A 25,063-nucleotide genomic window follows, 5' to 3' on the forward strand; every position below is an offset into this window, starting at 1 on the left:
CAGTTCGAGCGGAGGGTGGTGGGCTCTTGACAGAGGAGTCCGAAGTGAAGACCCACTGGGGCGGTTACTTTGAATGGCTCAATCAGGGTGATCCACCAGCTGTCGAGTTGGATATCTGGGATGTTACTATCCCTATTGCTGACCCTCGAATCAACTGTGATCGACCTTCGTTTGTGGAAACACAGGCTGCGGTGAACCGGTTGAAATGGGGTTAAGCTCCATGGATCTGTGGCATCCATGCTGAACTTCTCAAGGCTTGTGGAAATGCTGCACTCATGTCATTGCATTCAGTTCTGTGCTCTGCCTCGAACACAAACATCACTCCAACTGACTGGAAGAGGGGCCTTGTTGTCCATCTCTGGAAAGGGAAGGGTGATCGCCAAGACTGCAACAACTTCCGAGGGATGACGCTGCTCGAACTGCTGGGCAAGGTCTTTGCTCAGATAATTCGCTTGGGGTTAGTTGATAATTCTTGATTCCATTTCACTCACACACACACACACACACACACACACACACACACACACACACACACACACACACACACACACACACACGCACACACACAAACACACACACACACACGCACACACGCACACACACACGCACACACACACACACACACACACACACACACACACACACACACACCCCTGCACCCAGCTTCAAAATATTAAATAATTCTAGCTGCCAGACCATGTGTCCAGACAGGCTGAAATTTAAAACTTATATTCCCCTTGACTACTGGATCATAATTGTGAAGTTTCACTTTGATTGATGAAGTGACTCAACAGATATATATTTTTAAGGTTTTTGTTCCATCATGCCTGGTGTTGGCGTCGTGATGGGGGGGGGGGGGGGTTGGGGCTTGGGGTCCGAGGACCCTGAGTTCAAATCACACTTGGCTGTTGAATGTGATGTTCACACAACCATGTGGGGTTGACTCTGTCTGTCGTCCTTCTGAAGTTGGGACAAATGAGTGCCAGCATGGTTGTACACTGTGTAAGAGTGGTGACCCGTCCAGGGTTGTGTCCAATGGCCAAGGAGACTGCTTCGGCAGCACCAATGCTCTGCACATCGTATGGTCCCAATGGATGCCTGGACGGTTCCATCCAATATGGCTGCCAGACGATGTGACATGAATTATTTGTGAAACCCTGGTATGCCCAAGGCTTGGGGAACAGGTGGGTGAAGTTTCCTCTTGATCTGTGAAGCCGTTCTGAAGCAGAAGTTTTTAAATGTTTATTCTTCAAAATAAAATAAAATCAGAGCCACCAAACCACATGACCAATGACGTCGTCAATTTCTTCCCACCATCGAATTTCGCCCGAGATGATCCTCAAATTTTGAGACTGACCGGATAAATCGTTCGACGTCACAATTATGACATCATAAAAAAAACAAATCTGTGATCAGGCAGCCAAATGGGTACTAAGGTCAAATATTGAAACCCCAATCCCTCTGGACCAGTCATCACTCTCCAATGGAATTATGATCAGGTTAGGTCAGATATGGGGGCATATGCCGGAGCAGGACTTCGCTGCGTGAACGGGACACCCAAAGTCCATGACTTCTTGCAAAGTGAAGGAACTTCGTGTTATTCTGGTTCACAGTTCCAGACCCATGAGGACGATCACATGTCTCATAACCATCCCGATCAGTTCCAGTTGATGCGTTGAAATCCCCCAAGACGAGAAGAGTATCTCGCCTGGGACACTGATCAACCACAGTCTCGAGTGTGGCACAGAATGTCCTTCACAGTGAGATCACTCGCCTCAGTCGGAGCATCTACAGAGACCAAGGAAATGACACCAATGGAGTGAGAATCCTTCGTCTCATAATACACTCGTTTACTGGTGTTACCTCAATTATCATTGGAGTCAGCTTATTGAACACAGCCACAACACCTCCTTGGGCATGGTAACCATCAGAGCGACCAAACCAATAGGTGGTGGAACCACCTGCCATGATCTCTCCATCATCTGGTCTCCAAAGATCAGAGAGTGCTGCAATACCGATGTCCAAATGCTTGAGCTCAGATGATAACAGAGACAGTTGATCATCCTCTCTGAGGAATAGGGCATTTGAGGCACCCACCCCAAGGGACCTCCTCAGATTCGCCCAAGGAGGTCATCAGTCTGGTGGACCTCAGCAGCACCCTGACACACACTCCCACAATCTGACCCAGGAAGGTTACCCCGTGGTTTTCTTCCTCTCATCAAAGAAAGAATGGGGGTCCCGAAGGCTTTGCCCCAATCCTGTCATCTGGTGATTTGCCTTGTGAAGGGAACCTGTACAGCAGGTGCTCCCACGGAGTGGGTTTTCAGATTTGTTTTTGTGCTTTTCATGTGTTTTGCGGAATGAAGGGATTTACGTGGACGGAGTGTAAATCCTGCCACCAATCGACTGATAAAAAAGTAACCCAACTGCAGGAGGACGTCCGCAGACATTGTTAGGAACTAGATATGGATGGTCGTTGGTTCACAAGGAGCTCGTCCGCCCTTTGTGAATGTGAATTATGATCAACATGAAAAAAGTAAATGGTCATCTCTGTGGGAGATCTTCACCGAGGGGAGATGGTGATACAGGGTGAACCCTTGGGTCGGATCCTCGACTTTCCCCAAGAGACCAAGGAACCCACAGGATCAGACTCGGACACTGAGGAGAACCAGATCACGTGTTTCACTCTGTGTTCCAGAGTTCGGGATCCCCTGGTCGGGTGAACCGGATACACTTTATCAGTTGATCCAGAATCTCCATCGACTCTGTAAATCGGTCTTAAAATTAATAAAGGAAATGGAGGCGAACAGAATAAACTCCGTGACTTGTTTTATTTTATGTATTTGACTGGAATCGATGAGTTTGGGTTCATGGGGTTAATGGGGCCTCGAGGCTCTGATCGCGTCGTGAAACACAAAAAGAAGAAGAGGAAGAATAAAATCGACATTAACAATCAAAACAAGAAAAATAATACAAGTCGTGAACAACTATAATGGAGATCAGTGATTTAAAGGAAAATAAAAGTGATTACGAGAAAGAGGAAGAGGAAGAGGAAGAAGTAGAAGTAGAAGAAGGAGTTAACCGGAAGCAGGAGGAATAACTTCCGGGTTCATGTTCCTGTGACCTTGTTCTCTCCAACCCGGGTCCTCGTGGTCGGGGAGGAAATGATGTGAAGAGGAGGAGAGAGAGAGGGAAACGGTAATTTAAATATAAAATAATTCTCTGTTCCTTCATGACGGAAACGAAGGGAAGTTAAAGGAGTTTTTATTCAATGTTTGTTGAGGTGTTTGGTTGTTGATTTAATGAGGTGTTTTGCACTCGTTTTGTTTTATTCACCCCGTTGTTTAATATGGAATCGGCAAAGCGGAGAAGCGAACGGAGAATTCTTCTTTCATTTGGTTCTGACTTTACCTGAAACGTGTTCACCACTGTATACTTACCAACTCTCCCGTGGTCCGTGTTTGCGCCGCACAGCTGATGATTTTGACGCAATTTCCGGTTACTTCGGCCTGGATTCGGGATCAGCAAACAAATAATGTAAATCACGATTAAAAAATATTTTTTTGATGATGCGAAAGATATCTTTATTAAAATTAACTTTAGAAAAATATAATTGAATAATTAATCACTTCTGGTCAAGAATAAAAGAAAATATAAGTTCCGGAAAGAGTTTCAAAATCACTCCTGGTCATGATAAATACTAATTAAACACTTCCTGTCATGAAAAAAATCACTTTCGGAAGTTTAAAATTCACTTTGGGAAAAAAAATAAATTGAATAAACACTTCCGGTCATGATCTCCCAGCATGTATCATTCCCCATGACAAAAACCGGAAACAAAAAAAAAAAAAACAGAAGCAAAAAAAAAAAAAACGGAAGCAAAAGGGTCATAGCCAACGACACGGATTCACAATTGCCAGGGTCTTGTGTTGTTGTGCTTGTTGTTTCCTCTTCTCTCATGTGCACGCGTTAAGTAATATTCACAAGATAGAAATAAAACCCAATCGTGTTTATACACCGCACAGCGTTTAAAAACAACGGGAAGCAAAAGGTCATATCCAATGACACAGATTCCAAATAGCCAGGGGGTGTTGTCGTTGTCGTTGTTTCCTATTCTCTCACGTGCATGCGTTAAGTATGAAGCTCACTGCGTTCGCTAATATGGAATAGGCAAAGCTGAGAAGCGAACGTAGAATTCTTCTTACATTCGCTTCTTAAATATATTAAATTAAACCGTCTTTTTTCAATGAAAAAATAAATATTACCTTCACAACAACAACAACACCGCCTGGAACAGGATCTCATCTGCAAAAATAAATATAACCTCAACATTACCTTCACAACAACAATTACACCGCCAAGAACAGGATCTTATCTGCAAAAAAAAAAAATTACCTCAACATTACCTTCACAACAACAACTACACCACCAAGAACAGGATCTCATCTGAAAAAACAAATCCTCAACATTACCTTCACAATGACAACTACACCGCCGAGAACAGGATCTCATCTAAAAAAAATTAATATAACCTCAACAATATACCCCCACATGACCTTCACAACGACAACTACACCACCTAGAACAGGATCTCATCTAAAAAAAAAAATATTACCTCAACATTCCCTTCACAACAACTGCACCACCAAGAACAGGATCTCTTCTAAAAAAAATAATATTACCTTCACAACAACAACTACACCGCCTAGAACAGGATCTCATCTGAAAAAAAAAAATCCCTTCAACGTTACCTTCACAAGGACAATCGACACCGCCGAGAACAGGATCTCACCTAAAAAATAAATACTAAAAGTGAACGTACTATTCTTCTGACATTCGCTTCTGACTTTACCTTCCACTTGTTCACAACTGTATACGCAATTTCCGGTTACTTCGGAATTAGCGATCAAACAACGTAAATCACGATTAAAAATTATTTTTTGATGATGCGGGAGATATCTTTATTAAAATCAGTGGAGGAAATATACACCATGTCTGATATTATTTTTGTCTTTCTTCTCTCCGACGATGCCTTTATGTCCCGGCATGCATCATTCGCCACGACAAAAACTGGAAACCAAAAAAACCAGAAACAAAAAAACCGGAAGCAAAATGGTCATAGCCAACGACACGGATTCACAATTGCCATGGGATTGTGTTGATTTTGTTGTTTCCTATTCTCTCATGTGCACGTGTTCAGTAATGTTCACAAGATAGAAATAAAACCCAATCGTGTTAACACACCGCACAGCGTTTAACAACAACCGGAAGCAAAAGGTCATATCCAACGACACAGAATCCAAATAGCTAGGGGTATTGTGTTGTTGTTGTTTCCTATTCTCTCACGTGCACGCGTTAAGTATGAAGCTCACTGCGTTCACGATTAATCATCATCATGAAACTTCGTACAACGAGGATTAAACCTCATTCTTCCTTTTAACGACAAAACTACCTGAAACCTTTTATTATTAATTTGTAAATCCAATTTTATCTCTAAATGAGGAGGTGTAACGAGGGTACGAGGTACGATTACCGACTTTACCTGTTCTGTGGGATATTTAACCTTCATCACCTGAATGGAGATAAAAACCTAATTCATCATCTAAAAACTCCCAAACATCGTGTGGGTCTAAAATGTAACATTCCTCCTTAATCTTCAGGGGACATTCCGTGTCAGGGATGTTGGACTCCTCAGGGAAATTATTCTGAAATTCCACAACTCATTGGGAACGTCATGAACACAGTCCCCCTCCCCCTCCCCCTCCTCCTCCCCCTCCTTTCATTATCGTCTCAGTTTCCCATCAAAGCACAAATCTTGTTTCTCAGATGATTGGACGAGATGAACCCCACATCCCCACCCCCCCTCCCGACCACGCTGTGTTCCCCTCCCTTAACCACCACGCTGTGTTCCCCTCCCTTCCCCACCACGCTGTGTTCCCCCCTCCCCACCACACTGTGTCCCCCCCTCCCCGTCATGCTGTGTCCCCTTCTCCCTGCCACGCTGTCTTCACATCATGCCACGTTTTTTCTCTCTGCCCCCCCCCCCCGCCACCCTGTCTCCCTCCCCCCTCCTTTCATTATCGTGTACATTTCCCATCAAAGCACAAATCTCGTTTCTCAGATGATTGGACGAGATGAACCTGGAAATTTATCGAAATGTTCCTGTGGAAAGTGGTCATTCATGGTGTGTGTGTGTGTGTGTGTGTGTGTGTGTGTGTGTGTGTGTGTGTGTGTGTGTGTGTGTGTGTGTGTGTGTGTGTGTGTGTGTGTGTGTGTGTGTGTGTGTGTGTGTGTGTGTGTGTGTGTGTGTGTGTATACGCATGTGTTTCATCACTTTAATATGTGTATAATCTCCAATGTACATATATATATATATATATAAACACACACACACACACCCTTTTCTTATTTATTTTGCCGGTGATTTAAAACAATTCGGAGTCACCACACATGATCGAGCTGCTTCCGTAATACTTTATCATTCACTTCACCTCACCACGTCATTCACTCTGCATTGCCGTGTTGGGAAAAGATACGTATGGACACCATAGGGCCACGCCGTATGTCTCTCAAAATGCCACTCTGCACATGGAAATACCACCCGTTACTTCACTGATGATGGAGGAGAGATTTTTCATATATACACCACATGGCCAGACGTAAAAGCGGTGAAGAAAGGAACCTTCAGCTATTCCAGAAAACTTTATGGATTTCCTGCTCTCTTGTAAAAATGTCAGAACCGCCTTGCAGAGTCAGGAATACTTCTGGTTCAAATGTTCGGCAGATCCAACATCCAACCCCCACCCCCCTCCTCCTTTCCCCGTTTCAAGAGGGAATTTAAGAAACAGGTTCTGTTTGAAAAACTGGTTCTGGGTTTGGAGCATTGGCAGGTCTCCTTGGGGGCTCCCTGCTGATGATCTCAAAGTTAAGTTTCCGGTCGTTATCTGTCCCGTTTTAACTGTTTATTTTCTCACCTACATGTTACTGTGTGTTCCGAGTTCGATTTTGTTTCAAAAATCGTGCTATTTTGTGAGATTACGTCGAACTTGCTCGAACTGGATGCTTGAGGCCTGAGGCCAACCCTTTGTTCCCCTCAGTGTACGATCATGTTTATTTGTTTTTTCTACCCATTATCTTCAATTTCTATCTTTCCCACTTTCTTAACATCCCCCATCCCAACTAATCACTCTATTTCTTATGTTAAAAAAAACCTGCTCCCTTTCTCTGATTCTTCTTCTTCTTCTTCTTCTTCTTCTTCTTCTTCAGCTCCTCTTCTTCTTCCTCCTCTTCTTCTTCCTCAATTTTTTTTTCTGCAACACTTCCATGACCTAATCTGTTGAAAACTCTCTCAAACATTAATAATAATAACAAAAACGATCTCTTGTAATGCTTCATCTTCCTCTTTCACACATGTGGTACTCTTTACTGTATGAGAATGCAATACTCTTCTGCTATTTAAAAAGACTGTTCTCAATTAGAAATTTCCTTCATACCTTGCCTAAAAAAATCCAACTGTTACAGTGTTTCTTCTCTCCATTCTCTGAATTCACCTTTATTGCATCCCTCAAGAAATGTGTTTAATCGCATCACTGACCTAAAACTTAAAATAACCCCAGTTTGCAATAAATGTTCGCTTTCCATCAACCATTCTTTTTTTTCCAACTTCAGTGCCAACTCACTCCTCTCACCCCTCACTCTCAAAGCAACCATCCCACTCTTCCCCCTCCAAGCCTCCCTCTCACCTCTCTCAAAAACTACCCCCTCACCTTTCTCACACCATTCATCCCCCTCACTCATCCATCCCAAAGTTTCCACCCCTCCCATCCACAAAACTGCCTCCTTCCATTGCCCTCTCACCTTCATCTCTTCACTTCACCTCCTCAAATCCTCAGCTGCCTTCTTCCCCCTCTCTTGCCCCCCTCTCCCCCAGAAAAACAGAGCCTTTTCACCTCCTCATTCGGCCCCCTCCCATAGCTATTCTGCAATCCCTCACACTCTTTCAACAACACTCCTTTCTCCCCTCCAGTCCCTTGTCCTACCCTCCCCCTCCCCCCACCCCCTGCACCCAAAGCCTCCTCCCCTTCCTCTTCATTAAAAGTATGGACCTCAAATATCCGGGGCCTTCGCTCAAACCTTTCAGATCTTTCCATACAGGTTGCCACTGACAAACCAGACATAATCTGCCCAACAGAAACTTTCCTCCCCCAAGACGTGTCTGACTCCCAAGTATCTCTCCCTGGTTACTCCCTCCTCCGGTTTGACAGACCTGAGCCTCGCCCTGGTAGAGGAGTTGCTCTCTTCATCAAAGACTCTATTCCTCACTCTCCATGCACTGCCCTCACTCCCCCACACCCCCAGGAATACCTCTGGCTACGGCTTCCCCTCAACTCCCACCTCATGTTTATATGTGTACTGCACCGTCCACCTTACAGTGATGACTCCATCTACACCTCACTATCTGAAAACATGGACCAACTTCTATCTTCTCATCCAAACTCTCTCTTCCTCAAATGTGGCGACTTCAATTGTCATCATGCCAGTTGGCTAGGTGTGGGTACCTCTCTCACCTGTCATGGCACCTCAGCAAAAGCTTTCTGCGACTCATTGGGACTGACTCAATCGGTCAACTTTCCTACCCGGATCTCAATCAATGGCACTCCATCTCTTCTGGATCTGATTTTGACAAATTTCCATGACAATGTCTGCTGCTCTTCCTCCGCTCCAATCCGTTCTTCTGACCATGTCCTTGTCAAAGTGGACATTGCTCTGGCTATTATCAGAGAACCACCTCACCGCCGCCGAGTCTGGCATTTCACTCAAGCCGACTGGCAGGGTCTCCACGCAGCCCTCAAACTTATAGACTGGTCTCCTATCTCTACTTTCTCCTACATCAACTCTTCCTAGGAATTCTTTCAAAGAAACTTGCTCTCCCTCATGCACAGATTTATCCCCTCTCGTCTTCAGTTATCCTACCCTTCCTCCAGCCCTTGGTTCACTGAAGCTTGTGGTGAGGCAGTTGTCCTGAAACAACTTGCCTTTGCCTCATGGAAAGTAAACCCAACTGAGGGCAATCTCAGTTCCTTCCATAAAGCTCGGAACAAGTTTGTATCTACCCTCAGGAGAGCAAGAAAACAACATCTTTCTCATCTCAAGTCTGAACTCTCAAACATCTGTCCCTCCTCAAAATACTGGTGGCGTCTAATCAAATCTGTTCCCCCTCCATCCCTCCCTTACCTCAAAAGGCTGCACTGCTGATACCGCACGTGAAAAAGCTGAATGCCTAAACTCGGTGTTTGCAGCTAATCTTGTGTCCAAAACCCATCACTTTATTTACCCACCTTACCCAGTCGCACCCAACTGTCCCTGTACTCTGTGTCCTTTTCTCCTGACAAGGTGGAGAGCTTGCTGTCCAACCTTGACTCAGATTCTGCAACCGGTCCAAACGGCATTAGCCCACGTATCCTCAAAGCCTGCTCTTCTGCTCTTGCTCACCTTCTCTCTGTTCGATTCACCCTCTCATTTGCTCAAGGCCATCTGCCATCTGCTTGGAAATCAGCAAACCTCACTGCCCTGCACAAAAAAGGTGCAAAAACAGATCCCTGCAACTACAGACCATCAGCCTTCTCCCAATCATCAGCAAGGTTATGGAATCCATCATCGCTTCAGACATCAAATCCTTCCTCTTCTCCAATGGCTTGATTTCTGATCATCAATTTGGTTTCAGACCAGGTCACTCGACCCTGGATATGCTGCTTCTGCTCTCCCAACAATGGATGGAGGTCCTCAATGCCAGACAGGAAATCCGAGCCGTATCCCTGGATATATCACGTGCTTTTGACACAGTCTGGCACCCTGCCCTGCTCACCAAACTCTCTTCTGATGGTATCCAAGGCCATCGCCACTCATGGCTCGCAGACTTCCTCTCCTGTCGCAGTCAACGTGTGGCCCTAAATGGAGTTCTTTCATCCCCCCTTCCTGTCCAGGCTGGAGTTCCTCAAGGTAGCGTTCTGGGCCCTGTTCTTTTTCTCGTTTTCATCAATGATCTCTCTGACTCTCTGGAAAATCCTCCATATCACTTTGCTGATTATTCCACCCTCTGCCGTACCATCGGTCATCCCTCAGACTGGCAAGCAGCAGCTTCTTCACTCACTGCGATCTGGATAAAATCACAAACTGGTCCAACAAGTGGAACATGTCTTTCAATCTGGACAAATCTCACACTCTCACTATGTCTCTCCGAAAGGACCATTTAGAAACCCCCCCCATCCACTTTCTCAACAATCCAGAAGAAGAAGTCCTTTCTTTCAAGCTTCTGGGTCTCACTATCTGCCATGACCTTTCCTGGGAAAGCCACATTTCAAACCTCACCTCCAAAGCCAGTCGCCGACTGGGAATCCTCCGTCGTGCAAGGTCCTTCCTCGGCTCACCTGAGCTCCTGACCACTTACAAAGCTTTTGTCCACAGCCTGATGGAGAACTGCTCTCCCCTCTGGGCTGGCGCTCCTGCCTCCCGCCTTTCTCGGCTTCACGCTGTAGAAACCAAGGCATTTCAAATCATTGGCATCTCCCGCAATGAGGCTAAGTCTTTGGGCCTCTTAATCAATCACGGCAGGTTGGTCGGTGGTCTTTCTGTCTTCCACAGACTCCTCTCCAGCCTCGCCCCCCCTGCTCTCTCTGTGATTTGTCCCCACCACATTTCCGCAGGACGCTCAAGGTCCGCCAACAACCCACTTCTGGTAAAACTACCAAAATCACGAATCACTGCTCACCTTCACTCTTTCATTCCTCTTTTTTCCTGCCTTTGGAATAAACTCCCTCACTCTATTCATTCCCATTCTTCCCTCCATGCCTTCAAAACAGCTGTTCACCACCACCTCTAAACATCCCGCATCCAAAATCCTCAATCGTTTCTTCCCCCGATAATCCACCCAAGCCCACCTCCTTCAAATTCCCTGCTTTCCTTCCTGAAAGTCCCTGCAATGTCCATCTTCTATTCCCCATGTTCCCCGTCCCATCCCTCTCCCTTCCATTGATCTTCAAATGTCTTTGTGCCCCACTATTTTGTCCATCCCACTCCCTCCCCTTCTGTCTCATACGAGCGTCGACAAGGTATACAAAAGAACCAAAAAAAACCAGATCCTTCAAATCTCTGGGTTTCCTCCAAGTATTGCACGTCCCACTGGAGCAGTGGTTCCCAACCTGTGGTACGTGATGTCCTTCCAGGTGGTTCGCGAGCACTTTCGGGGTCAAGCTTTAAAAAAAAATGTTTTTTTTTAAATATCCGACAGGCCTACATGTTGGACATTTTTGGGCTCTTCAACCACTTAAACCTGTCGTTCCAAGGCCCCACCTGCACTGTCTCAGACTTCATCTCAAAGCTGGGATCGTTTGTCCGGAAGTTGGACCTCTGGATCAAGAACGTGGAGAGCAAACGCTACGGAATGTTCAAACTCCTGACTTCCCTTGAGAGCGAGCCCAATGATGAATTTTCCCAAGAAATCGCCCGTCACCTCTCACTGCTCAAGACTGAGTTGATACATTACTTCCCAGACATTACATGTTGTGCCGACATCACCAATCCGTTTTCCGTTGAACCAGGCGATCTGCCTGTCGGGACCAGGGAAAAAGAGCGGCTTATAGATATCCAGGCTGACGAGACAGCAAAGACGAAGCACAAGGAATGCTCTCCTGTCAACGTCTGAGTGACCATGGCCTCCTCGTACCCGACACTAGCCCGTCACGCTGTTCCCCAGCCACTGATTTCCCCTTGACGTGGGAGTGCAAGCAGGGGTTCTCAGCCATGATAACCATCAAGTCAAAGAGCCGGAACCGTCTTGCTGTGCCCGGGCATGATTTCCGATGTGCTGTGAGGAAAGTTATGCCCCGCATCGACCAGCTGGTGGAGAAGAAACAGATGCAGCCCTCACATTAAATTTTGTTATTTGTTGACAGTTGGTTCATTTGTGTGTTCTACTTGTGAAAAATTGATATCTTATCGAATCGAGTTTTTCTGGAACCATGTGGTATGCGGCGACGGTATGAGACCTCCAAGTGGTAATCGATCAGAAAAAGGTTGGGAACCACTGCACTCGAGTGACACCCTGTCCAATGCAGATGTGAATTTTGACGACAGAGCAGAAAGAGGGGCGATATCCTTTCTTAAATAAATAAATAATTGTCCTGAGTTTACAAGAATTGCTGATTTCTTAAAATTTTCAGATTTTGACAGTTATTCAGTCCACGAGATCAGATCCTATCCAAAGCCAATCCACAATACGAAAAGGATTTCTCACTCTCATTAAAATCTCAAAACTGCCATGCAGAGCCGGGAATGCTTCTGGTTCAAATGGCTGTAAATGTTCGCCAAATCCAGAACGTCCATCCACACTTCTTTAATACTTCAAAATGGATGCAATCTGGGTTCTTCATACAGAGGGAATTTTAAAAAACATTGTTCAAATCTTAGGGTTTCCGACAAGTATCGCAGGTCCCGGTGGAGTGACACTATATTCTCGAGAGGAATGAATTAAGACGACATGGCAAAAGGAGGGATGACGGCCTTTTCTTAAATAAATAAATACACTGAGTTGAAAGAATCGCTGATTTATTTTACTTTTCAGATTTAACTCCATATTTTGAAAGTTATTTTGTCCACAAGATTGGATCCTCCAATGCGAAGCCAGATTTTGAGTACAGACAGCACTTTAATTAGTCCATGAGAGGTGATCGTAGTTCCAGGTTGAAGTGTTTTTGAGCAGGATGAAGAAAATGCCAGTTTAAACCAGCGATGTGACAGCAGGCTGACCAAGATGGTGTGCCACCATTTCTGCAAGGTTTATTTTGTTTGTTTGTTCTGGAATGAGCACCCCCAAAATTATCTTTAAAAGAAGTGTTTAATTTACCCCAACACCCACTTTTCATTCACACACTCCCGTGGGATTCCCTTGGTGTGCATGCAAAGTTTTGTGCAACTTGGTTTCATGGTTTCAGAGTTATGGAGGAAACACACTCACTGACACACTCACTGATTATTTTCGACATGCCAATACCACCCATGGCTTTGCTGACGGAGAGACAGACACAGACTTGATAATTTTCTTTCATGTCCTTTCATTGCAAAAATATATTCACAAAAAAACATGTTAAAAAGCAGATGTGAGCAAAAAATAAACTATTTTTGTAAACAAAAAATGAACAATTCATGAATACGTCGAATAGAACAATCAAGGGTTTCATTTTTTACAAAACACATTTTTGGACTCCCGATGCAGTGACAAAGCTTGCCAGGTGTTGATAACACTCTGCATGTACGGAGGAAGTGATGACATCAATCTCAGGGAGATTTCGTAAAAACAGCTCCAGACCAGACAGTACCTTCAGAAAGTGTTCACACCCCTTCACATTTTGTTGTGTTGCAGCCTCAATGTAAAATGGATTAAATTTAATTTCTTTATGTAACCGATCTCCACAAAATTCCCTGTAATGACAAAGTGAAAACATGTTTTTGGAAATCTTTACATTTTCATCAGAAATGAAAAGCTTGAAATGTCTTGAGTCAAAAATTATTCAACCCCTTTGATCTGGCACTCCAAATTGAGCTCAGGTTCATCCATTTTGCTTTGGTCATCCTTGAGATGTCTCGAAAACTTAATTTGAGTCCACCTGTGACCAACTCCATTGATTGGACATGATTTTGAAAGAAACACACTTTTCTATATCAGGTCCCACAGTTGACAGTTCATGTCAGAGCGGAAACTCCAAAATGAAGTCCAATGAACTGTCCGTAGAGCTTCGAGATAGAATTGTGAGGAGGTATAGATCTGGGGAAGGGTATAAAACGATTTCTACAGTGTTAAAAGTTCCCAAGAGCACAGTGAGCTCCATCATCAGGAAATGGAACGACCCAGACTCTTCCCAGAACTGGCTGTCCGACCAAGCGAGCGAGCTATCATGTGCAGCCTGTGGCTGATGGTTGCATAATTTTCTGGGGGCATGACTGTGCTGCTAATTTAGTGCCCTCTGTTACCAGTGCATTGTTACTCATTTTTCCATCCACAGAAGGATGACAAGCTGTTAACAATAACACAACTGGTGTTAATTCAATGGCTGGCAGGGGCTTAAACTCAAAACCCTAAGATCTTCAGCCAGCCACCTTCACCGTGAAGCCAACACCAGGCTTTTGAGGACTCTGTTTTTCGTTTATATATCTTTGAGCTCAACAAGTGCTACTCGAGGCCCACGTTTTGGTTATGTCCAATACCCCCCCCCCCCCAGCCTTCTGTCATGATTCATATGTATTCCTTCATCCTGTGTTCCGATCTCTATCAATTCTGCAACAGACTTTCAGTCTGCTTTCTGCCAAACTTTGGAAGTATTTGGAGAAGATTCAGGAATTTTAAAGACAACCAAATTATTTTTTCTTCCATCCCTTTCAGCCATCCCCTCTGTGGCGCGATTTGAACGATCTTCATCCTGCTTCGAGAATGTTTGTGAAAGCTCACCTCCAGTGAGGGATATGTTATGATGTTCAGACTTGGCATGCCGTGCTTGGTTTACCAAGTGTACTTTTGTTACATTCAGCATATATTCACCCCAATCTTTTCTCCCAAGACCCTTTGAAACCCATTACACCTTTTGCAGCACTGAGACCTCCAAGACCCTTTCGATCCACTTCATCACTTTCGAACCCTGAAAACCATGAGACTCCTTTCTACTCTTTCGACCTTCATACCTTTTAATTCCCTGTGGACCCCTTTGACCGAACGAACATTGTCGTCAAATTATATCTTTCATGGATGGAAGGAATGTTACACACAAACGGATGGATGAAGCAGCACATGATGGCGCATGGATGTATCGTGTGAAATTCTAAAATCATATTTAACAGCAAAGATATCGAGACAGCGGTCTGTTGCTTCCTTCACCACCCAGGTGGTTTCGACACCACCCTTTCTACACCACCCAAGTTTCTACACTTCCCAGGTTCAAATTTTTTTTATCTGATTGAAAAAAATTGTAATTTTCCTGCAGGTTTGGATTATTTTGAAGCAACTTATATTTTTAAAATTTCTGTCCAAGGAGTGTTTCTGTGTTTCAGGATTTGCCAGACAGACAGCATTAGCCTATTATTATATAGAGATGGTGGGGCCAGGGCCAGATTTATGGGCAGGTGATCCATGTGACTGCCTCGGGTGATGGGTTTGGGTGAGCCTGCCACGAAGATACAAGGCATGGCCAACAGTACTGTAAGCGGACACCTGCTCGTCCAAAATCTCATTCCAAAATCATGGGCAGTTATTTGGTGTTGGTTCTCCCCCCCTCCCCCTTTGCTGCTATCACAGCCTCCACTCTTCTGGAAAAGCTTTCCACTCGATGTTGGAACATTGCTGCGGTGATTTGCTTCCAATCAGCCGCAAGAGCATTGGTGAGGTCGGGCACTGATGTTGGGTGATTCGGTGTGGCTTGCAGCAGGCATTCCAATTCTCCCAAAGGTGTTTGGGGTTGAGGTCAGGGTTCTGTGCAGACCAGTCAAGTTCTTTCACACCGATCTCGACACACCATTTCTGTATGGACTTCGCTTTGTGCACGGGAACATGGTCATGTTGAAACAGGAAAGGGCCTTCCCCAAACTGTTTTCCACAAAGTTGGAAGCACAGATATCATCTGGAATGTCATTGGATGCTGTCGCGTTAATATTTCACTTCACTGGATCGAAAGGGTCCACCTTGAACCACGAAAAACAGCCCCAGACCATTATTCCTCCTCCACCAAACGTAAGAGTTGGCACTGTGAATTTGTGCAAGTAGCGTTCTCTTGGCATCCGCCAAACTCTGATTTGTCTATCGGACTGCCAGATGGTGAAGCGTGTTTCATCACTCCAGAGAACCCATTTCCACTGGTCCAGACTCCAATGGCGGCTTGTAATTGCACATGGTGATCTTTGGCTTGTGTGCGGCTGCTCGACCATGGAAACCCATTTCATTAAGCTCTCGACGAACAGTGCTTGTGCTGAAGTTGCTTCCAGAGTCGGTTTGAAACTCGGTAGTGAGTGTTGCAACCGCCGACGGACAATTTTTCTGTGCTTCGCACTTCAGGATTCAGTTGTCCCATTCTATGAGATTGTGTGGCTGACCCCTTCACAGCTCAGCTGTTATTGCTCCGAGACGTTTCCACTCCACAATAACAGCACTGAAGTTGATCGGAGAGCTCGAGCAGGGCAGATATTTGACGAACTGACTTGTTGGAAAGGTAGCATCCGATGACGGTGCCACGTTGAAATCGCTGAGCTCTTCAGTATGGCCCATTCTCCTGCCAATGTTTGTCGATGGAGATTGCATAGCTGTGTGCTTGATTTTATACGCTTGTCAGTAATGGGTGTGGCTGAAATAGCCTAAGCCACCAATCGGAAGGGGTGTCCGCATTCTTTTGGCGATGCAGGATACAACAGGTATGAACAAGGAAATTTGGCACAGGAGATGGCAATTCAAATTTGGTCAATCATGTCTGCTCGACCGACACCATGATTCAGATTCAATAAATCCGTCAAGCTCGCGACTCAATTTAACAAGAGGATTGGGGGTGGGGGAGAGTGGGGATGAGAAAAGTGAGGCAGGTGCAGGGATATCACCAAGGGGTTAAAATTAAACAATAATAATAGAAAAATTACACTAATTTTGGTGGAGGAGGAAAGGGGGGTGGAGGCAGTTTAGGGGTCAAGACCAGACGACATCAACCACACACCCATCACCACTGCCTACACTTGCTACCCCCTCATAAGTTTTTAAATGTTGCACAAATAGAGAGGGGTCTGAAGACAACTCTTACGTGTGGTGTCGTGTGTGGTCCAGCCCTATGTGGGGCAGTAGTAGATTGATTACATCAGGCCTCACGCTGTGCGAAGGGAAATTCATTCATTCATTCATTGGAAGCACGTCGCTGTGTCAGCTTTCCACCAGTACTCCAGGTGTCGCTGTCAGACCATACCCCAGGTAGATGCCTGCTTATCCCCATATCTTAGGGATAGGACACTGCAGGCACCCACCCGAAGGAGCAGCCTCAGGTTAACCCGAGGAGACTCTGGTGGATGACACCACAGCACCACCCCAACACGCACAACAGTGTGTTTTGCAGAGTGAAGTGTTTCTTGAAGTGTTTCTTGTAAACCCCACATTGATGGGATAAAATACAGAGTAAAGAAAATAACATGTACAACGTTTCCTTTTTATCCCCTGCCGCATGGCGGAAGGGGGATATTGTTGTCACCCAGGTCGTCCGGCTGTCCGTCCATCCGTGCATCAACATTTATAGCTGTGAGTGAGAAAACTCATAAACTGTTCACCATATCGATTTGAAATTTGGGTCACACATGTACCACTTGAAAAGGAAGAACAGTATTGATTTTGGGCGTGGCCGGATTCAAGATGGCTGACTGGGGCGGCCATCTTGAAAACAAGATGGCCGACGGGCGGCCGTCCTGAAATATTTTTTTGTAATCAATGGAAAACTGCTTATCTGATTTCAATTATTTTTCAATGGCGGGGGATTCCCCATCTCTGATGGTATATTTTAACATTACCATTATGTCTCTGGCAGGTCAAAGGTGAAATGGACAACTTCTTGGAATGGCTCCAATCACAAGGTCTGAGAGCAGAAACCGCCCAAGCAGTGATCAATGTGCTTGGAATTGAGAATCAGAAGGTTTTTCGAGCTTGTGCAGACTCCGATTCATTGCGAACAGAGCTCCTCTCCCTCACCAAAGAGAAATTTAAATTTGCAATGTACGCTGACTTCTGCAAATTTATGAAATCTTTTTTGAAGCCGCAGGTTGTCAAGCTTGCAGGATCTTCTCTGTTGGGAAGTGTGTTCGTCAACTTAGACAATGTTGTTCGAGAACTTTCCAGCTTCTGCCAAGAGTTTGTCAGATTCCAAAACGTGCAGCTTGAAAATGTTCCTGATTTCCATGGAATCGGTTTCAGTGATGTCTGTGAACTCCACTGTCAGGATGATGGATTAACACCTAAGTCTGGTATGTCACTATTTTTTTTACACACGAGTATGTCATATCAAGAAATACCTTGTTATTCAACCATGAATGTGTTTTTTCCCGTAACTTATGGAATCTCTTTTGGAACAATTTTGTGTTGCTGAAGACGTTTCGATTCTTGATATACCAAGTCAATGTTTTTTCCTTGAAATGACATGACATTCCAAAGTGTTCCATGTTTAACATTACATTTAAAGGTCCCATGACACTCAAAACTTTCTGGTAATTTATATATTAACTTGACCTTCCTCGTGAAGAAATCACCCGTTTCTTTTTTTAAATAAAAAATGGGATAATTAGACCAACATTTCGAACATTTCTGGTGCTTTTCACAACTTGCTATGCCCCTCCCCTTAAAAAAGTTGACTTCAGTGAACCGCAGCTTTCACGTCATCTGCAGAAACTCGCACAGAGTGGATTGACTTGAGATGTCCTGCGCCGTATAAAGTACGTACAAATGCATTGTGCACATGTTTGCTATCTCACTGATCGTCTTAATTCCTGTGATTGTTTCGCGGAAAAGAAATTCTGCTTCTGAGCCGTGTATGCACAACAATCACGAGGCAATTATTTATCCCTTTACTACCTTGTCGTAGTCTTGTATAAATCCAATACATGTGTGCACAATAAAGGGCTATACCATGTCCACAAAATATTAAATGTGACTGTTGAACGTTTCCATTAAAAATGAAACTTACAGGGACATCCAAGTAAAATACTAAAGATTAACATTGCATCATTTCAAGGCGCAAGGAGATAATTTTAAAATCAAACAATGTGAAAAACCTGCACCCACATTTTGCAGCTTATTACTAATGAAATCTAAAGATTTCGTATGGATATTGATGACTGCCGTCATCTGTTTGTGTGTTTGTTTGTTAACCTCCGCCATCGAAGATGGACGGAGGTTCCCGTTTTCATCCGTCTGTCTGTTTCTTTGTTTGTTTGTTTATGAACAGTATTACGGAAAAACTCCTCGACGGATTTTGACGAAACTTGGTGGGGGGATTATATATGATCCAAGGATCATGCCATTAGATTTTGGACTTGGTCCAAAGTCCAATATGGCCGCCATAGCGGCCATTTTGAAAAAATATTTGAATTTTTGTTTTTGCATTTCTACATGTTTTCAGTGATTTCCAACCCAAAAAAAAATTGTTGGAGTATAAAAAAAAAAACTAAGAAATGTTGCACCTTTTTTTACAAAAAAATTTCGATTTTATTTTTTTGGCATTTCTACATGCGCGTCGATTTAGTTTATTCAATTGTGGTTCCGTCGAGTCTGATCCATTTTGACCTCCAATGAATAGGATATCAGGTTCACTTAAGTGACCCAGCAGTATTGGCGGTGGAGGTTTTGCACTCTACCGAGTGCTCCCCCTCGAGTTTGTGTGTGTGTGTGTGTGTTTGTTTGTTTGTCGGCACGATAACTCGAGAACGGAAGAAGCAACCAATGTCAAATTACACCACGTGATTCAGGAGGGTGATGGCTCGTGCTGATTAGATTTTGGTCAAAATTGGTCAAAGGTCTTAGTCACAGTGAGGGGAAACATTCGATTTTTTGATGGTTTGGTACAGAATCATCGTAGAAACTTCTGGTTTGCATCGCTACCTTCTCTCGAGACAGCTTTTATTAGACAAGGTCAGAGGTCAAGTTGACGATTTCGTAAGTACCAGTCTATGACTGCTTGTTGAATTGTTCATTAAAACCAGCCTGCCGTGTTCGGTACGATCCAACATACAGTACATGCAAGCCAGGTATGGCTGCACTCGACATACATGGGTTTATTCTAAAGTGAAGGTACTGCTTCCATTGGCTTGCTATTCATTAACAATTAGCCAAAATGCTGTAATAAATTAACAGGGAAAAATATGTTGGCACAACTATGAAAGACAAATTTATCTGTCCTATTACACGGCCTCATAGCCTCGGGACTCTTACGCATTGACATTGACTGACGAGTCTGATAAATCTGACGTGCTGTAGCTTTCTTTTATGATTCTCTTTTCTTCATTGTTTTCTACTGGCGCTACATGATGACAGTAGGAATAAAAGAAATAAAAATGCAACAGAACGTCAGATTTATCGGACGAATCGAGACAATTGTATCGCAAGGTGTGTTCTGCACACAAGTTTTCATCATATCCGGACAGCGATATTGCTTCGTTTTATGCGCGGAGAGATACGGCCGATGACATGCGCCGGACTTGTTTGTGATTAATTTGCCGTGGTGCAACATGTCCGCTGTGCTGGTCACGTCACGTCACTAAAATATTTCTGATATCGAGCAGTATGCAAGTCGAATTTACATTATTGAATTACAAATAGGATTTAGTCGAACCAGTTGTTATCGCCAAGTCTTCCTTCGATGTCCTCCCGATTATAATGAACGCCGAGAATTTCATCGCCATTTTCCTCTGCTTGTCCTGCTTCGGGCTCGAACTGCTAAGGCCGTATTTCATTTCCAGAGGCCTGAACTTCACCTCCCGTGACTACGTTATCCGACTTCTCCATCTGATTCAGACCAAAATCCTTCATTTCTCTCACACTCACTGTCCTTATCAGACAAATCAAAGTACACGTCATCCATTATTCAAAACCAAATGTTTGAATTTTTTAAAGCAGAAATGAACGAAGCGATTAAGTTGATCAATCGAATGTGGAATCTCACAGAAAGCCAATAGAATCATGTGGACCACCAACCCGAGTCATTAACGTGCAGCCTTTGTCATTCTGCAGTTGACGTCATGTGGGTTTCGCCCCTTTCAGAAGAATTTTTAGGGGCGTTCCCAAAGAGGTTTGTTTTTTTTAATTTTACATTTTACAGAACGAGTATTGTGAAAAAAACATTGTAAGATCTGAAATCACGATGGAAAACTCCGAAAGGGCAGATATATATATATATGTATATATATATGTATATATATATATATATATATATATATATATATATATATATATATGTATATATATATATATATGTATATATATATATATATATATATGTATATATATATATATATGTATATATATATATATATATATATATATATATATATATATATATATATATATATGTATATATATATGTGTATGTATATATATATATATATATATATATATGTATTTGTATATGTATATATATATATATATATATATATATATATGTATATGTATGTATATGTATGTATATATATGTATGTATATGTATGTATATGTATGTATATATATGTATGTATATATATGTATGTATATATATATATATATGTATATATATATATATATATATGTATATGTATATATATATATATATGTATATATATATATATATATATATATGTATATATATATATATATATATATATATATATATATATATATATATATATATATATATATATATATATATATATATATGTATGTATATATATATGTATGTATATATATATATATATATATATATATATATATATATATGTATATATATATATATATGTATATGCAATTTCAGTACTTTTGGGTGTCATGGGACCTTGAAGTTATCCACATGAAGGAAGTAGTTTGTTTACTCCTCGTGTAGGCATGGATATTGTGAGGGACATCCTATGGGAGAAATGATTGTGACACTGATAATTTCTGGGCTGTAAGATGCAGCTTGGATTGAGAGATCTGTCCGGATGGAGCGTCGTCCTCAGATGTTTGAGATTCACACAGTGTGGGACACGGAGAAGGTGTTGAGAGGGTGGGAGGCGTGGAGGGTGAGGGACTGGGGAGGGGGGGCGGTGGCTGAGAAGGTGTGGTAGGAAGGGGCATGATGGGTGGAAGGTGGGAGGGGATGAGATGAGGGTAACCTGATTGGGTAGATGAGAGGGTGTGAGTTGGGGGTGTGGGGGGGTGGTAGCTTCCAGAGGATGAGGTGAGGGGGAATGAATAAATAAAGTACTGTGAAAGGTTGGAGTTCGTGGGTGTGGGGGGATGCATTGAGAGGGTCGGGTGAAAAGGGATGCAGAAAGAGGGGACATGAAGTGGAGGGATGCTGATTCCAAATTCTCAAATCGGACATTGAAGATATTCTTCAGAAGAAGAGGAATAGATGATTGTGAAGGTGGGGTACTCTTCATGGAAAAATAAAGAAAGAGAAGCTTTTTTAAATGCTTTTAAAATAACAAGCATTTCTCGTCAATAAAGAGTTTGAAGTGTCTGGTGAGTCGAATCGAGTCACTGAAAAGACACACACACACATACACACACACACACACATACATTCACACACACACACACACACACACACACACACACACACACACACACACACACACACACACACACACACACACACACACACACTCACACATTCTTACACACACGACGTGTGTGCAAAACGCCTCTTTAGCATACATACATCATTTCACAAGGGTTGTGTTCTGATCGGATATGATCCGACCTTACAAAGCAACACATGGACAAAGATGTAACAGAAAAACACAAAGACTCCGGTTTGGAAAAAATTAGCTTTAATTTGGTCGATGCAGCATCTGGGAGTGAGAAGTTCGATCAACAAGTATAAAAAAAAAAAATCCCCCAACCCAGAAGTCAACGTGAGACTTCACAAAATTCTTTTGCAGCTTAACCACATCAATTTATGGTTTTACTGAGTCAAGAATGGGGAAACACCGAACCTCTGAAATGGTTGCTCCACACTCCCGCTCATCTATATATATATATATATATATATATATATATATATATATATATATATATATATATATATATATATATATATATATATATATATATATATATATATATATATATATATATATACATATATATTTGTCATTGTAAACACCTCCTTTCCTCTCCTGTAATTGCGGCAGCATTATAGAGCCTCGTTCTAACAGCGGAAGTGACGTATATTGCATCCCACCGATTGACCGGATTTATATTTGGCAGTGTTTTAAAATTCATGTCCTTCATTGTATTCAGGTGATGTCTCTCCTCTAAATGTGAAATCCAGACGACACGACGGTTCATCTTTCTCAGAAACTCGAAGATATTCTTCTGTAAAGGAAGATTCAGATGTTCATTTGACAAATGGCAGTCCTGTCTGTTCTGAAACAGGTGAGCAGAAATCTAAAAAATGAACATTCAATATTTTTAATTCAGGGTTTATAAAATTTTTGAAATTACGAAAAATTTTGCATTTCGAGTTTGACAAAAAAAACTTAAAATAAGTTGTTCTTTGTTTTTGTAGAACAATCAAGAAGTCCATTTGGGCAGAGAAGATCCAGGAGCAGTGTCACAGTGAAGAAGATATCCACTTTGAAGAAACAATCCCAAGAACAAGACTCACGACCTTCAAAATACAAGTGTATGTCTGGTGAAAACACCACAAAAATTAATATTAAATTAAACAAACCCAAAAAGGTTATTGAAAGGAAAATGCATTACAAGTGTAAGAGATGCAGTGAAGATTTTACTTCACCGAGAAATGTCAAAATACACATGAGGACCCACAAAGGAGAACGTCCACACAAATGTTCCACATGTGATAAAGGTTTCTCTCATAAAGGCAATTTAAATATGCATATGAAGATACACACAGGAGAGCGTCCTCACAAATGTTCCACATGTGAAAAAAGTTTCTCTCAAAAAGGCCATTTAAATATGCATATGATGATCCACACAGGAGAGCGTCCTTACAAATGCTCCACATGTGATAAAGGTTTCCCTCATAAAGGCAATTTAAATCTGCATATGAGGATCCATACAGGAGAGCGTCCTTACAAATGTTCCACATGTGATAAAGGTTTCTCAGACAAAGGTAGTTTGAAGAAACACATGAACAGCCATACAGGAGAGCGACCTTACAAATGTTCCACATGTGATAAAGGTTTCTCTCATAAAGGCCATTTAAATGTGCATATGAGGATCCATACAGGAGAGCGACCTTACAAATGTTCCACATGTGATAAAGGTTTCTCAGACAAAAGCAGTTTGAAGAAACACATGAACAGCCATACAGGAGAGCGACCTTACAAATGTTCCACATGTGATAAAGGTTTCTCAGACAAAAGCAGTTTGAAGAAACACATGAACAGCCATACAGGAGAGCGTCCTCACAAATGTTCCACATGTGATAAAGGTTTCTCTCGAAAAAGCTATTTGAATCGCCACGTGAGGTTCCACGCAGGAGAGCATGCAATACATCCATAAAAAAGACCAGATAACACAGCAACTCGAAATTAAGCATCCCACAAACACCTCGGAATACAAGAAGACCCCCAGGTACAACACAAAAAATGCGTAAAATGATCAGCAAAGAGGACTTACTCAGAACAAGACTAATTTTGAAGTCATCCCTCTCTCCAATGAACAATCACCTTCACTCTTTCATTCCCCTTTTTTTCTCACCTTTGGAATAAACTCCCACACTCTCTTCAATCCCACTCTTCCCTCGAGATCTTCAAAACAGCTGTTCACCAAGACCTCTTATCTTCACTGATCCAAAACCATGATCATTTCTATCCCGTTGATCCACCCCAAACCCACCTCCTTCAAATTCCCTGCTTTCCTTCCCGAAAGATTCCTGTCATATGAGGACCTGAAAGTCCCTGAGGTGTCCACCTTGTTTACCTCGTGTTCCTCACTCCATTCCTCTCCCTTCCACAGATCTCCTCATGTCTCTGTTTCCCACTGTTTTGTCCTTCCCTCTCTCGCCCTTCTTGTCTCTTGCCCCCCTTGTTGTGTGTTGTATGTTCTCTCTCATATGAGCCTCGACAATGTACACAAAAAAGAAAATAAAACATTCCACATCAGTTGTCGCTCCGATGATGAAAATTTCTTCTTAATCCGACAAGCAGTTGCGGAGAAAAACATTTACGTTCTGTGCAGAGAAACAAACAAACAAACGGACCCCAATACAATTCCCTCTCCTTTGGTGAGGGGAACAAGAATAGCACTCGGTAAAGCAGATACATCACCTCCGCAAGGCTGAATCGTTACCTCTTCCACCGAAGG

At 42.8% G+C, this 25,063-nt stretch overlaps 1 protein-coding gene across 1 annotated transcript in view; it reads left to right on the plus strand.

Annotated features, from left to right (window-relative positions):
* The first annotated feature begins 3,080 nt into the window (after nt 1-3,080).
* Nucleotides 3,081-25,063, plus strand: part of LOC147029204 (uncharacterized) — an 87,908-nt gene continuing 65,925 nt past the window's right edge. The window contains 4 exon segments of the mRNA XM_085876587.1: nt 3,081-3,198; nt 17,592-18,024; nt 23,030-23,164; nt 23,298-24,256. Of these exon segments, the coding sequence (XP_085732713.1) occupies nt 17,604-18,024; nt 23,030-23,164; nt 23,298-24,256 (1,515 nt within the window). The 5' untranslated portion in view covers nt 3,081-3,198; nt 17,592-17,603.

This window comes from Eptatretus burgeri, chromosome 4 (assembly GCF_056783735.1).
Source record: "Eptatretus burgeri isolate ZD-2024b chromosome 4, Ebu_testis_v1, whole genome shotgun sequence".
NCBI classification, from domain to species: Eukaryota; Metazoa; Chordata; class Myxini; order Myxiniformes; family Myxinidae; genus Eptatretus; species Eptatretus burgeri.